The 12,415-nt window shown below is 39.5% G+C and overlaps 1 protein-coding gene across 1 annotated transcript in view; it reads right to left on the bottom strand.

The window, feature by feature from the left end:
- Positions 1 to 7,580: 7,580 nt before the first annotated feature.
- LOC137301786 (dipeptidyl peptidase 8-like) overlaps positions 7,581 to 12,415 on the bottom strand; it is a 32,896-nt gene continuing 28,061 nt past the window's right edge. The window contains exon 20 of the mRNA XM_067971417.1: positions 7,581 to 11,982. Coding sequence (XP_067827518.1) covers positions 11,866 to 11,982 — 117 coding nt within the window. The 3' untranslated portion in view covers positions 7,581 to 11,865. The remainder of the gene's footprint in view (positions 11,983 to 12,415) is intronic.

Genomic DNA, 12,415 nt, shown 5'->3' on the forward strand with positions numbered 1-12,415 from the left:
AATCCTCCAAAATGCACAAAAATAAAACAGAAACATGAGAGTTACCAAAATGTTAAGCTGCTAAATAACTGATGAGGCCCTGTGCCTTGTAGTGAAAGATGAGGAGATGAGGAGATCATAAGGATTAGATGCTTCTGGGAAACGTTCCACTTTGGAGATGATTCTCCTTAATATAAAGCATCAGTTGGATGGTTCCTTCCCCAAATCGAATTCTGTTCATAATGGACTCTACTTTGGTACTATTAGTGGTAGTAGAGCAGTGTATATTAGATGTGGACAGTCAGGTGCTGGACTAGAGTCATACCATGAGAACACAGAACGGTACAGACAATTTTCTAAATAAATACTGGGTAACCCAAGTGAATAGGCAGGATGCTATCAGAGGGACGTGAGGGCATCTCTGAGATAGTGTTGCGGGTAAGTGCGGGAATGACTGCGATGGAGGTTGAAAAGAGTAGGAGAGAAGATAAGGTAAATCCACAGATACAGTGGATTCCGGTTACAATGATCCATTTGACAAGTAGCCCAAACGATCCGTATAACCAGCTGATGAGTGCAGGGAATGTGTACTGTACTGCTGACCAGTGTTCCTCAGCATCCATAGCCACTTTAAACAGTGTTCAGACTGACAGTTTGCGATTGGAAGAAGAAAGAAAGGACTGATTCATTATTAAGAATGCTTGCACTCTGAGCACCACATTGAACAGAGAGACTGAGCAGCTGATTAATCAGCTGCTTAAAGTGTCAGTGAGCAATGAGCAGTGCTGCTCATTTTTCAGCCAAGCTGCTTCTCGCCTCTGTGATAGAATAGGGCAAATTCACCAATCCCACACTCCCAGCAGGGAACTGTGCTCAAAGGGAGTGCGGATTGGAGACAGGGTTACAACACTGTAGCGCTGATTCTCCAACCTGTGCTCCCTTCAAGCAAGACTTGGAGAATGGGATCACTGAATGTACACTAATAGGGTGGAAAAATGGAGACTCCAGCACAAAACCAAACAGTACAACCAATGGAAAATCCACACAGTTAATATAAATGAGTATTGGCAAGTTTAATTTGATGAAAAGAAACAGATTCCACTGTAGTGGTTAAGTAATGCAACAGTCGAGTTTTATTATAAGAATGAGACAGTCGGGGTAGATAAGGGGAAAGGAAAAGAGTATAAATGGCATCAAGACAGTGCAAGATCCTCGGTTAGTATCTGGAGAGATTGTGGTGCTACTATGTTTGGCTACCCAAGAAGATCTACTTCCTATTGTTGACTAGATGCCTGTAGTCTTTAGAAAAAGCTCCACCCTCCACCATATATTCAGTCTACCTGAAGGGGGTGAGCTATATACAGCAGAGCTAGTAAAGAATGGGTCTTAAGGCTATTTCCAGGGTTGCACAGCACAGAACATGGGGATACTGAATGCTGAGGTTGAAATTAGGAACAGTGCCAGCCCCCTGATTTTTGTAGTAGGCATCAGATTGTCCCTCACAGCTTTTGACAAAGGTGAAGGCCATCTCTATATCAAGGAGAGAAATGAGACTTTCCATTTTCAAAGAGTTGGGTGGAATTAAGCTTTGAGCCACCATCCCCCAATAATACTTGCTCACATCATAACAAAGATTAGGAAGGCTGAGGGAGCTGTGCAGCCTACTGCATGAAGAACAACCTGATAAATAATTTCCATTCTGAAAGTGGGAGTACGCAGGCCTAGCTCCTTTCTCCCTTGGATTGCTGATGCCTCTTACATCATCTAAGCTAAAGATTCTATTTTTAACAGAAAGAAATGGCCACACCAAGTGACTCAGCTCCATTCCATAACTCAGCAATTGGTCCGACAAGGCAATGGCAGTGTCACAGATACATGCTTTATATACACATCTTGACTAAATTAGTATTACTCTAATGTATAAATTTGATATTTCCAATCTGTTTAATAAAAGACTCTTTCTCAGCAACACATCTACTTGAGATGTGCTTAGATGCAAACATTAAAGGGGATTTAATTTGGCGTTAACATGCTTACATAAATTCCTATCTGTGATTGTCTAACAATGGTTAACTGGTTATTTTAAAACACATTATCTAGTGTGCTAAAATAGCACACAGAGGAAATTAAACCCCCAGTGGTTAAGATGGTGCAAGATGAATTTGGTAATGTATATTTATCTGATCAAGGAATGATAAAGCGGAGCAGACGGATCAGTCTCCCTATGTATTGACTGTTTAAAGAAAGAAAGTGCATTTATATAGCACCTATCACATCCTCAGGATGTCCCAAAGTGCTTCACAATGAATTACTTTTGTAGTGTAGTCACTGTTATGTAGACAAAATGGGGAAACCAATTTGCACACAGCAAGGTCCCGCACACAGCAAGGTCCCACATACAGCAACTCCCCTGCTCTTCTTTGAAATGCTGCCATGAGATCTTTTATGTCCACCTGAACAATCTGGCCTTGACTTAACGTCTCATCCAAAAGACTGGCAATTCAGCATTCCCTCAGTACTGCATTGGATTATCAGCCTAGATTATGTGCTGAAGTCCTGCAGTGGGGCTTGAACCCACAACCTTCTAACTCAGAGTGTCATTTTAAATTGTAGAATATACCAATTGGTTCGGAAACTATGAAGAGGCCAGAAATTGATTTTCCTTTAACTCTACACCACAAACACCTCTTCCATCTCAAAACCCAGATAAGTACTGGAGTTACACCCTACATTCTTCCTCAATGCCACTTCACATTATTGGACAAAGTTATTTTCTGATTCTGCAAGAAACTGGGAAGAGTGGCGTCCCCTGATTAAGAGTCTTCTTAAGAATAGATTCTCAATAGACAACCTGACTACGAATTTACACATAGTACATGAGGCCCATCCACATAGATGGAATCTCTGCCCTGTCTCAACTTACCCAGCCAATATGTTGCACTTGTTTTGACAATTTTCAGTCATGTAGTGCCCTCCTGTGGCCACACTGTTGCCTTTTAAAATCACAATCAGCTGTCTTCAGTATCAGTTTGGGTGCTTTCTCTTAACTCTAGCAGCAGGAAGTGTTTTTGTAGCACAGTGAGGTAGAAAGTGTCAATTTCCTGAGTTGGAATAAAGAATAAAAGGGGAGGTTAGAAAATAGTCCTGAAACAGTGGACGCTCAAAGTTTGTGATTCTCTGCCACAATTGGATGTTGAACCAGAGGCCTTCCCTTAAAAGGGAATTAGTTGCTTGAAAAAGAGGAATTCTAAAGCGTACAGACAGTGAGCGGGATTAGACTGGAATGGGGACGTAGAGAACACTGGTACAGATTTGATTGGTCAAATTGCCTGTTTCTGTGTTGTAACATTCTGATTCTACTCTGTTATTTTGAGTTGCTTTTCCTGACAGCTGGAGATTAAAGTACTAATGTATATATTTTCCTTCGTCCAGCAATTTTAATGGAAAAAATAGGGGCAAATATAAAGTGATATTCCCAGTAATACCTTTTTACTGAAATTAATCAACCCTAAAATAGTTCACACATTTTCTAACTATATTTACAATTGTAATATGGTGGATATAATGGTAAATGCTGAGGAAAAGAACTATTTCAAATAACACCCAGTAAGAACCTTCAATTGGTTTCAAGTTGGGTATGATGCCATTTGAGAAGTAAAAATATCCTCTACATTTTTCCATCAATGCTTCTTAGCATTAACAAAGGATCTTGATTCCTTCACACTCCATATTCCTATGATCTAAGCAACATTGATGCATTATTCTCAATTAGTGTAACTTTTGCTAGTGCTTGTCCACTAGGAGCTCAACTCCGATTAACAAAACACTTAATACACTCAGTGAAAGGGATCTCATCTTGGGGGATGGTTTCGAATCCTGGAGATGAAGAGAGAGCATTTGTTCACTGTGTCCCACCCAGTCTCCTCATTATTTCAGTCACATGAAGTGTAAATGGAAAACCTACAAAGTCAAATTTACAGATCAGCAGAATATTTTTAATCATTGCATTTTCTGAATACATTAAAGAATTGATTTATATCTACACCAAATCCTGTGAAATTTTAAAAATAATTAGGTACATGTGCTAAAATAATCAGTTAATTACAATTTTAATTTACATGACAATTTATCACTTCCCCAGAATACTCGCAGTAGCCAAAAGTATAGTTTTAAAATTTTGCCAAGTGCAATCTGTTATTCTAAATTGGAAATTATGCGCATAGCCACCAGATGTTTCCCCTCCCCCATCACTGACATAAATAACTTGAAGAATGGCTACTCAGGTAACTGTCTATTTATTTCTTTATTAAGCGATTTGCTGTTAAAAGCTTGCCTGCATGAAGATTCATTTGTCATGTTATTGTAGCACAGGGTGACATTGGATTAATTCACTATTTAGACCAAAAGGGTATTGTTCAATGATAGAATACCCAACTGCAGCTGACAAACACACACTTAACAGCATTATTAAAGGACGTGTAATTACCACCCTTCAACTGTTTAGTGTTTAAAATGATGTTCGTTTTCCTTCACTGAAGAATAGTCTTAAAAGGTACTAATGGATGGCTGTAAAAATGACAAGTAAACTGAAATAAGGAATAGATCACAAGTAGATTGCAAGAAACCATATAAAGCGCCAAGCTTAATTGAACAATGAATCAACATTTAATGGATAACTAGTTTATCACTGATCAAGACTTTTGTGTTTTATTTAAGGCCTTTTGTCTTAATATACAAAATCACACAGGAACATTCTACTATTGTGCTTGTTTATATTATATTATACATCCACATTATACTTGTTTCATAATTTTGGAGCTTTCTTTGACAGTTTCACAGGAACTAATTGTGTGCTGATTAAATCGTTTATCTGCGACTTACTGTTTGAACATAACAGTTCAAGTGAAAGCCCATGGGATTCAAGATGACACTGTAAATTGGATTATTAATTGGCTAGCTAGTAGGTAACAGAGGGCAGTTATCAATTATATTAGTTTCATTTGGGCAGCTGTAACCAGTGGTGTCCTGTAGGAATTGGCCCTACAACCCCAGCTATTCAATAAATGAACACATTTTTAAATGAAGTACAATGCCTTAAATTCGAGGATGGTGCAAAGTTGTGTAGGAAAGCAGGATACTCAGAAATGTATATAACATTAGGTAACTGGATTAAAACCAACCAAGTAATAGGTGATTATAAGTGAAATAAGGTCTGTATGGGGATTAGTAACAGTGCTTTTTTATCCATTCAGAAGAGCGACATGGATGATTTCCCACAGTTAAGGCTGTATGCTTCAAGGAAAAACTCATAGGCCGGGATTTTCCACTTCAGCACTCCTGGTGCATAACGATAAACTCTGCACTTGGTCAGAAAAGCCCAGTCTGAAGGTATAGAATTTCCTGATACGTGCTCCCAAATACAAGGCATGGGTTTTAAAATTTACAAACCTTTTTATTGCTTCCCTCCACAACAGCGTAGTAAGACAAACCCCCTCAAAAAAAGCAATTGAGACTGTGTCGGTTAACTGCTTCAAAAAAATGGGGAAAAAATGTCTGGTTGGGAATGGGATTGGACGTTATAAGGATAGGTATAGACTGAAAGTCAAAACAATGCTTGAAGATTTCTATGCTGCTGAGATCAGTGACGGAAACGTCATGGAAGGCAGTAGGCCAGAGATGAATAGTGGGAATGTTGTAGAGTTTTGTTTGATCACCTTTGAGGATCTGGAAGCATTTATATAAAACTCTCCCTCAAGGGATTAAATGGCGTGTGGAAGGAGCAGGCTTCATGGGCTAAACGTTCTTTACTTGTTCCGTGCTTTATGTTCTTATGGTACCACCTTATGAAAACAAGACCCTGCAGTCTCACTGGAACTGAAGGAGGGATTGTGATGAGGATACACTGAGTAATGCATCACTGCAGCCTTGTTGAGTGGGCTGCAGCAGTGCAGTTTTCCCGTGTGTTGAGGTGCAATGCTGCTGTCTCAGGAAGCAGAACACTAGTTTTCTGGAGCAGAGGTGGAGGCACCAATGCAATATTATCTATTTTTAAAATTCAATACATAGTTCACAATTTGATTTTAAAAAATGGAGCTAAAATCTTTTGAGCGAAACTTATTTCACAAACCTTTTGCCCAAAATCCTATTTTATAGCTTGTGTAGCAGAGGACAATCATTCAAAACACCATCAATGTATTGTTGCCAACGTTCTTTGTTCATAAGGTTGGAGAGCAGTGCTTTCGATTCTAAACCAGCAACAGTGAGCAAAGAAAGGTCTTGGTAGAATCTTTAAGAGTTTACCTTTGATATGAGGTGAATTTTCTGGACACTTTCTCTTCACGGTCAACTGAATTTGAACCATAGTTTAAAGAGAAAGAGTCCACTTGGACCTCATCATTCCTAACATTTTCCCCAGTGTAGTAAGATTACAATCCACTTCCTGAAATGTTTACCCAGTGCTAATCACTGCCAACAGGTAGAATCCATCCTTCAGTGCTTTACCACTGGAAAAGATGGAACAGGATGACTGGGTCTAAGGCAGCGGAAATACCATCTGTTTGAGATTATAGCTGAGAAGGCTGACAAGAGCTTGGTGTTAACTCTGCTTCATCTGCATGTTTGTGGTAGTTTTTTTTTGTAATTGTCCCTCTCCTCCTGCCAGGACTCCAGTTAGGGAGGCAGTTTTCCAAAGAAATTTATCATCTTCCCATTTGAGTAGAGCTCTTCTTTTCAGGCAGGTGCAGACTTGTGCATTTTAATCTGCCAATAATGGTAAATATGATGCAGATAGCAATGCCTAAATTTCCTACCGAGAGATAAATACTGCCCTAAACATTAAATATGGCAAAATATTAAAATTTGGATGTTGCAGTGTAGACGTTCCTTGGAGCTCATGTGAATGAAACAAATGTGTTGTCATGTGTTCCATTTTGAACAGTACATTGTTACATTTCATGCTGTTTGACTACTATGGAGAACAGTCGTAGCAAGTTCGTTATCACATCCAATCTTGAAGTTTAAACCTTCGACCCTCAACACCTCAGCCCAGTATCCCTCACTCTCACCAGTGCTGAGGCCTGTCCCCAACTGGGCAATGTTTTTTAACCAAGTAATTTTAATGGGATTTTCATCTCCAATGCAGCCAGATAGTTAAGTGGTTCTGTCAAGGGCATGGTTTGATTTCAAACACTTCCTACTGCCAACTAATACAATCTGAATGTTAATTTATGAATACTCTAGTTCGATAAATTAAAAGTAAATTATATGGTCTACATAGGCAACAATGAAGGTGCAAGGTTCTTTCACAGTTCTGAATGAAGTCTCCCGTCAATTTTGATCCTTGTGTTTCCCAATCCAGTAGTTGTTCATTTTATCACTTACATCTTCATATGAAACATTCAAGACTTGGTAATATTCTGCCTCAAGAACCAATCCACATTAGTTTGATTCATTTAATATTTATCGACAAAAGATTAGTCCTTTTGAAGCTAAAGCAGCATTTCTCCGCCAAAAACAAAATTGCAATTTTTTATTTGAAGGAATTGTGAGAATGGTGCAATGTTTTATGATTCTGTAAGTTTTACCTGACCTCATTAAGAATATACATCACTCACAAAATACTTGCTTGTATTTATTTGATATAAACCGTGCCACTTAAAATATATAAAAGAAATTCAGTGTTCAAATACTAGTTTCATTCCGGTGAACCTTGTGTCTGTGGGTCACAATTACAATTTTCTTGATGATCAATAAGTTGACAGTGATAAGGCTCGTGTCTGTAGGTCTCTCTTACATGCTGCGTACCACTTTTGTAGGATGACAGTCCCATACTCACATCCTTTGCACATGTGCCTTCTGAACACAATTCAATAACAACAGCTTGCATTTATATAATGCCTTTAACATAATAAAATGCCGCAAGGCACATCACGGGAGCGATTATCAAACAAAATTTGACACCAAGCCACATAAGGAGATATTAGGGCCGGTTGGTCAAAGAGGTAGGTTTTAAGGAGCATCTTAAAGGAGGAGAGGCAGAGAAGTTTAATGGGGGAACACCAGAGCTTAGAGCCAAGGCAGCTGAAGGCACAGCCGCCAATGGTGGAGTGATTAAATTCGGGGATGCACAAGAGGCAAGAATTGGAGGAGCGCAGAGATCTTGGAGGGTTATAGGGCTGGAGGAGGTTAAAGAGATAGGGAGGGGCGAGGCTAGGGAGGGATTTGAAAACAAGGATGAGAATTTTAAAATCGAGGCGTTCCCGGACCAGGAGCCAATGTAGGTCAGCGAGCACAGGGATGATGGGTGAATGGGCGTTGGTGCAAGATAGGTTACGGGCAGCTGTATTGGATGAGCTCAAATTTATGGAGGGTGGAAGACGGGAAGCCGGCTAGGAATAGTCAAGTCTAGAGGTAACAAAGGCATGCATGAGGGTTTTAGCAGCAGATGAGCTGAGGCGGGGCGGAGACAGGCGATGTTACAGAGGTGGATGCCTCAAACAATGACCAGGGAGAGGGATGGAGTCGGAGGCTAATATCCAAAAAAAGGACCAACATGGCTGATAAGCATTAACTCAAATCACTGCTGCTAATATGACATCACAGTAACAGCTGCTGCTCACACCCCCACAGAACTACTCAACCAAAACAAAAATACACTTTTACATTAAATATTACAACTGACATGCCACAATAAACAATCATTTACTTAGTGTTATCTACCTGAGGTAAGTTTTCAGACCAATTCTTATATTTATCGTGCAAGTTATGTGAAACTATTATAAACAATGCAACATAGACAGGGCCACCTGAGGCCTGGCTCCTTTCAGGCCTCACTCGAGTTTGGTTTGATTCTTGTACAAGGATGATGTATTAACAGGAGAGAAGGAGAAACATGTCTTGCCCCAGGCAGGTTACCTTTCCCCCTTTGCTTTCAATGAGAGCAGAAAATAGCTACAAGCGACCTCCATGAGGAAATGGCCGAACTGGTGAAAGAGTTCACTCCATCTTCCACCATGCTTAAACATAGTTAAACATCACCGATCCCAGTGCAAGCACGCAACAGCATATTTTACTAATTTGTCATGTATGCCTATTGATAACACTTAAGAGTTATTCAGCAACTCAGTAGAATCCAATTCCTGATTAACTGGATTGTAGTTTTGGGTTTTAATGTGTTCAGACTTTGCACATCCAATCAGTTCTCGGTCCCAAAATGATTTCTCAGTCAAAAATTTGAAAGGAACCAGAGCTGGAGGAATGTGACGAAACTGGTGTGATCACCTTACTGCTGGTGTCAGTGTTGGGGGCGCTTATGGTGATAGCTTCATCCACAGGTTTCATCGAGTTACATAGAAACTACAGCACAGAAACTGGTCTATGTCGGCATTTATGCTCCGCACAAGCCTCCTCCCTCCCTACTTCATCTCACCCTATCAGCATAACCTTCTATTCCTTTCTCCCTCATGCTTATCCAGCTTCCCCTTAAATGTATCTATGCTATTTGCCTTAATTACTCCCTGTGGTAGCGAGTTCCACATTCTTACCACTCTGGGTAAATAAGTTTCTCCTGAATTCCCTATTGGATTTATTAGTTACTATTTTATATTTATGACCTCTAGTTTTCACAAGTGGAAACATTTTCTCTACATCCACCCTATCAAACCCTTTCATTATCTTAAAGACTTCTATCAGGTCACCCCTCAGCTTTCTCCTTTTTAGAGAAAAGAGCCACAGCCTGTTCAGCCTTTCCTGCTAAGTATATCCTCTCAGTTCTGGTTTCACTAATAGCACTGAATTTGTACTGATAGTAACTGCCCACTGACCATTTACTGAACTCTAACAGAAAATATTCATCAATGTCTTCAGCAGTGCCTCTCCACACTAACAATAAATTCTGATTTATGTTTTCTATAAGCTTTTTTCAATTTCTATGGGGGAGCGATTTATTTCTATGCAGACATGAGGGTTAATGCGCAAAAAATAAGCACGGAAACAAAGTATTTCCAGTGAGCTCCTATCTGCTTGGATTACTTCACACTCAGTCTACACTGAATAACACCAGCACAGTGTTAGCCCCTATCATCCTGTATAAGTGCAGTATCGTGCGCTCATACTGATACATCATTGGGCAATACCAATTCACTGTTACTCCCTATCTGGCAGTGTGAATGCAGCACCTCCTCACACTGACGGTATATCCAATCGTGCCAACTTACTGGCAAAACATGTGCAAAGAGATTTATGGGAAAGCTAGTTCTTCCAATGGGTTAATCAAAGCCTAGGTGAATACCTGTAGAAAGCCAGTTTAAACATCAAGTGAAACCATTTTTAGAACAAAGAATGCAGCCAAGACAAAGCAGCATACTGTTTCTGAAACAAATTTACCATGAACGTACAGCCACGTCGACATCAACTGCAATTCGACCCCCAATATTTACACAAACGTTATTTTCATAATGGACATAACCACCATCAGAATTTGTAGGTCAAAGTCCACACTACTTTTAACATAAAAATATGCTTGTCTGTAAGTATCCCCATTAATCAATCAAACTGGTCTCAATACATTTAAACGTGATGACTAGGACAATCACTTCTGCCTTTTAAAGATTGGATTCTCTTATGCTTCATTGGGAGAAATATTTAAACTTATCTGGGAGGTCGCTAACTGGCTGAAAGAGGCTTGAACTCCAAACCCAATAAACCAAGGTTTGACTTGTTATTAGGGGTTGAAAGGAACCTCCCTCAAAACTATTAGAAACCAGTGGAATACCTCAGTTAACCAGCAAAGAAATAGCATAGGATTCCTGTACCAAAGCGGAAATTAGGCAGACATTGGACTGTTTTTGTTCTACCCATGAACGTATAAAAGCCCTGTGCTTCTATACATTGCTCTCACTTCACAGAAGACATACAATCTGCCTCTCCAGCTATCCAAAGGTCTAAACAAACTTGGCAGAGGTAAAACCCTTTTTGTTTGTATCTGAAAGAGAATAAATAATCCAGGACCAGATGCAGTTTTTTTAAGTAATAAAAAAGATACCGTTTAAGACATTAATCAAAACATTACTGTTACATAAAGTGCTCAAAAATATTTCACAATCATCTCCATTTGCTCTACAATCCATGGAAATAATTGGTGTTTTATGGTAATTAAGCAAATGAACAACGGCATTAGGAAGGCTGGGAGCAGAAGCTGTTGTGATGGAAAGCAGAACTGTAGGACTGGCACCAGAAGCAAATGGGTAAATCTCACTAATCTGATAAGGAAATGTTCGGAAAGATGCTGAGTTCTAGATAGCTGCGGTGAATCAAACAGGAAGCAACAAGAATTGTAGAAAATTGCTACATTTTTAAGATTCACTGACATACACACATTCTTCAAAAAGAGATTATCCTTAATGCCCGTTACATGCGCTTGGAAAATAAAGTTTCCGTGATCATGGGTCTTATTCGGTTTACATTCTCAGTACAAACAGCAGAAAGTTATTGTCAGGCACTATTAGTGAGATTATGGGTGGGGCTTTACAATTTTCGGGAGGGGAGGAAGAGATGTGAGAATTGCTACAGGGGGATGGTGCTAATCATACATTTTGGGCACTAGCAGTAAGGTACAGCTGTGTTAGTGGTGAGCAAAGGAGAAAGGGATGCTAATAGATAAGTGAGATGGAGGCAATTGCTGCTATTAATGAAACTGAGCGAGAGCTGTTCTTATGATAAGGAACAGGGAGGTTGCTATTAATGAAAAAAGAGATAATCACTATTAGTGACTTATGGGGGAAGGAGAGGTCACTATTAGTGAGTTATGGGAGCAACGTCTCTCTTCTGACATCAATTGCATTGAGTTATTGGCTGAGATGTGAAGTGTCAAAAGTAACACAATATCTTCTACTTCATGGCAGCGATCTGCGATGCCAGGTTCTCCTGAAGATAGTAGAGCAGATACAGTTCATAATGTTCACCAGACTCCGGGACACGAATACTGTGCCGCTCCTGGGGATACACCTTAAAGGGTTGAAAAACAGTTATTTACAAATAGAAAGTGTACAGGTATCTTAATTTTACAATCGCACAGATAATTATCAGCTCTTTCATTTTAAGTATCTTTTTTTGTCCAGAGAACACATTTTACCAGTCACAATTTAGTTTTTTCCATATATTATCTGAACTGGATTTCTTAACTCATAATATTTCTGTACTGTTAAAATCAGCATTTTTTGGTCTCAATGGTAAGTCAGCAGCTTCGAGCCAGGCTGTTTACCATACTGATCTGGACTGTTAATCAGTAAGTGAAAGTGATTGTTGTGTAAAATCTCAAACATTTCAAGCAAAGGAGGGTATTGCATCCAGTCCCACACAGATGAGTGTGGGTTGGATCAATCTGTTCTTCCTTAAAAACACAAGACCTAATTGACATTCAGACAGCAGTTCACTTCAC

This window comes from Heptranchias perlo, chromosome 34, assembly GCF_035084215.1.
Source record: "Heptranchias perlo isolate sHepPer1 chromosome 34, sHepPer1.hap1, whole genome shotgun sequence".
Lineage (NCBI taxonomy): Eukaryota > Metazoa > Chordata > Chondrichthyes > Hexanchiformes > Hexanchidae > Heptranchias > Heptranchias perlo.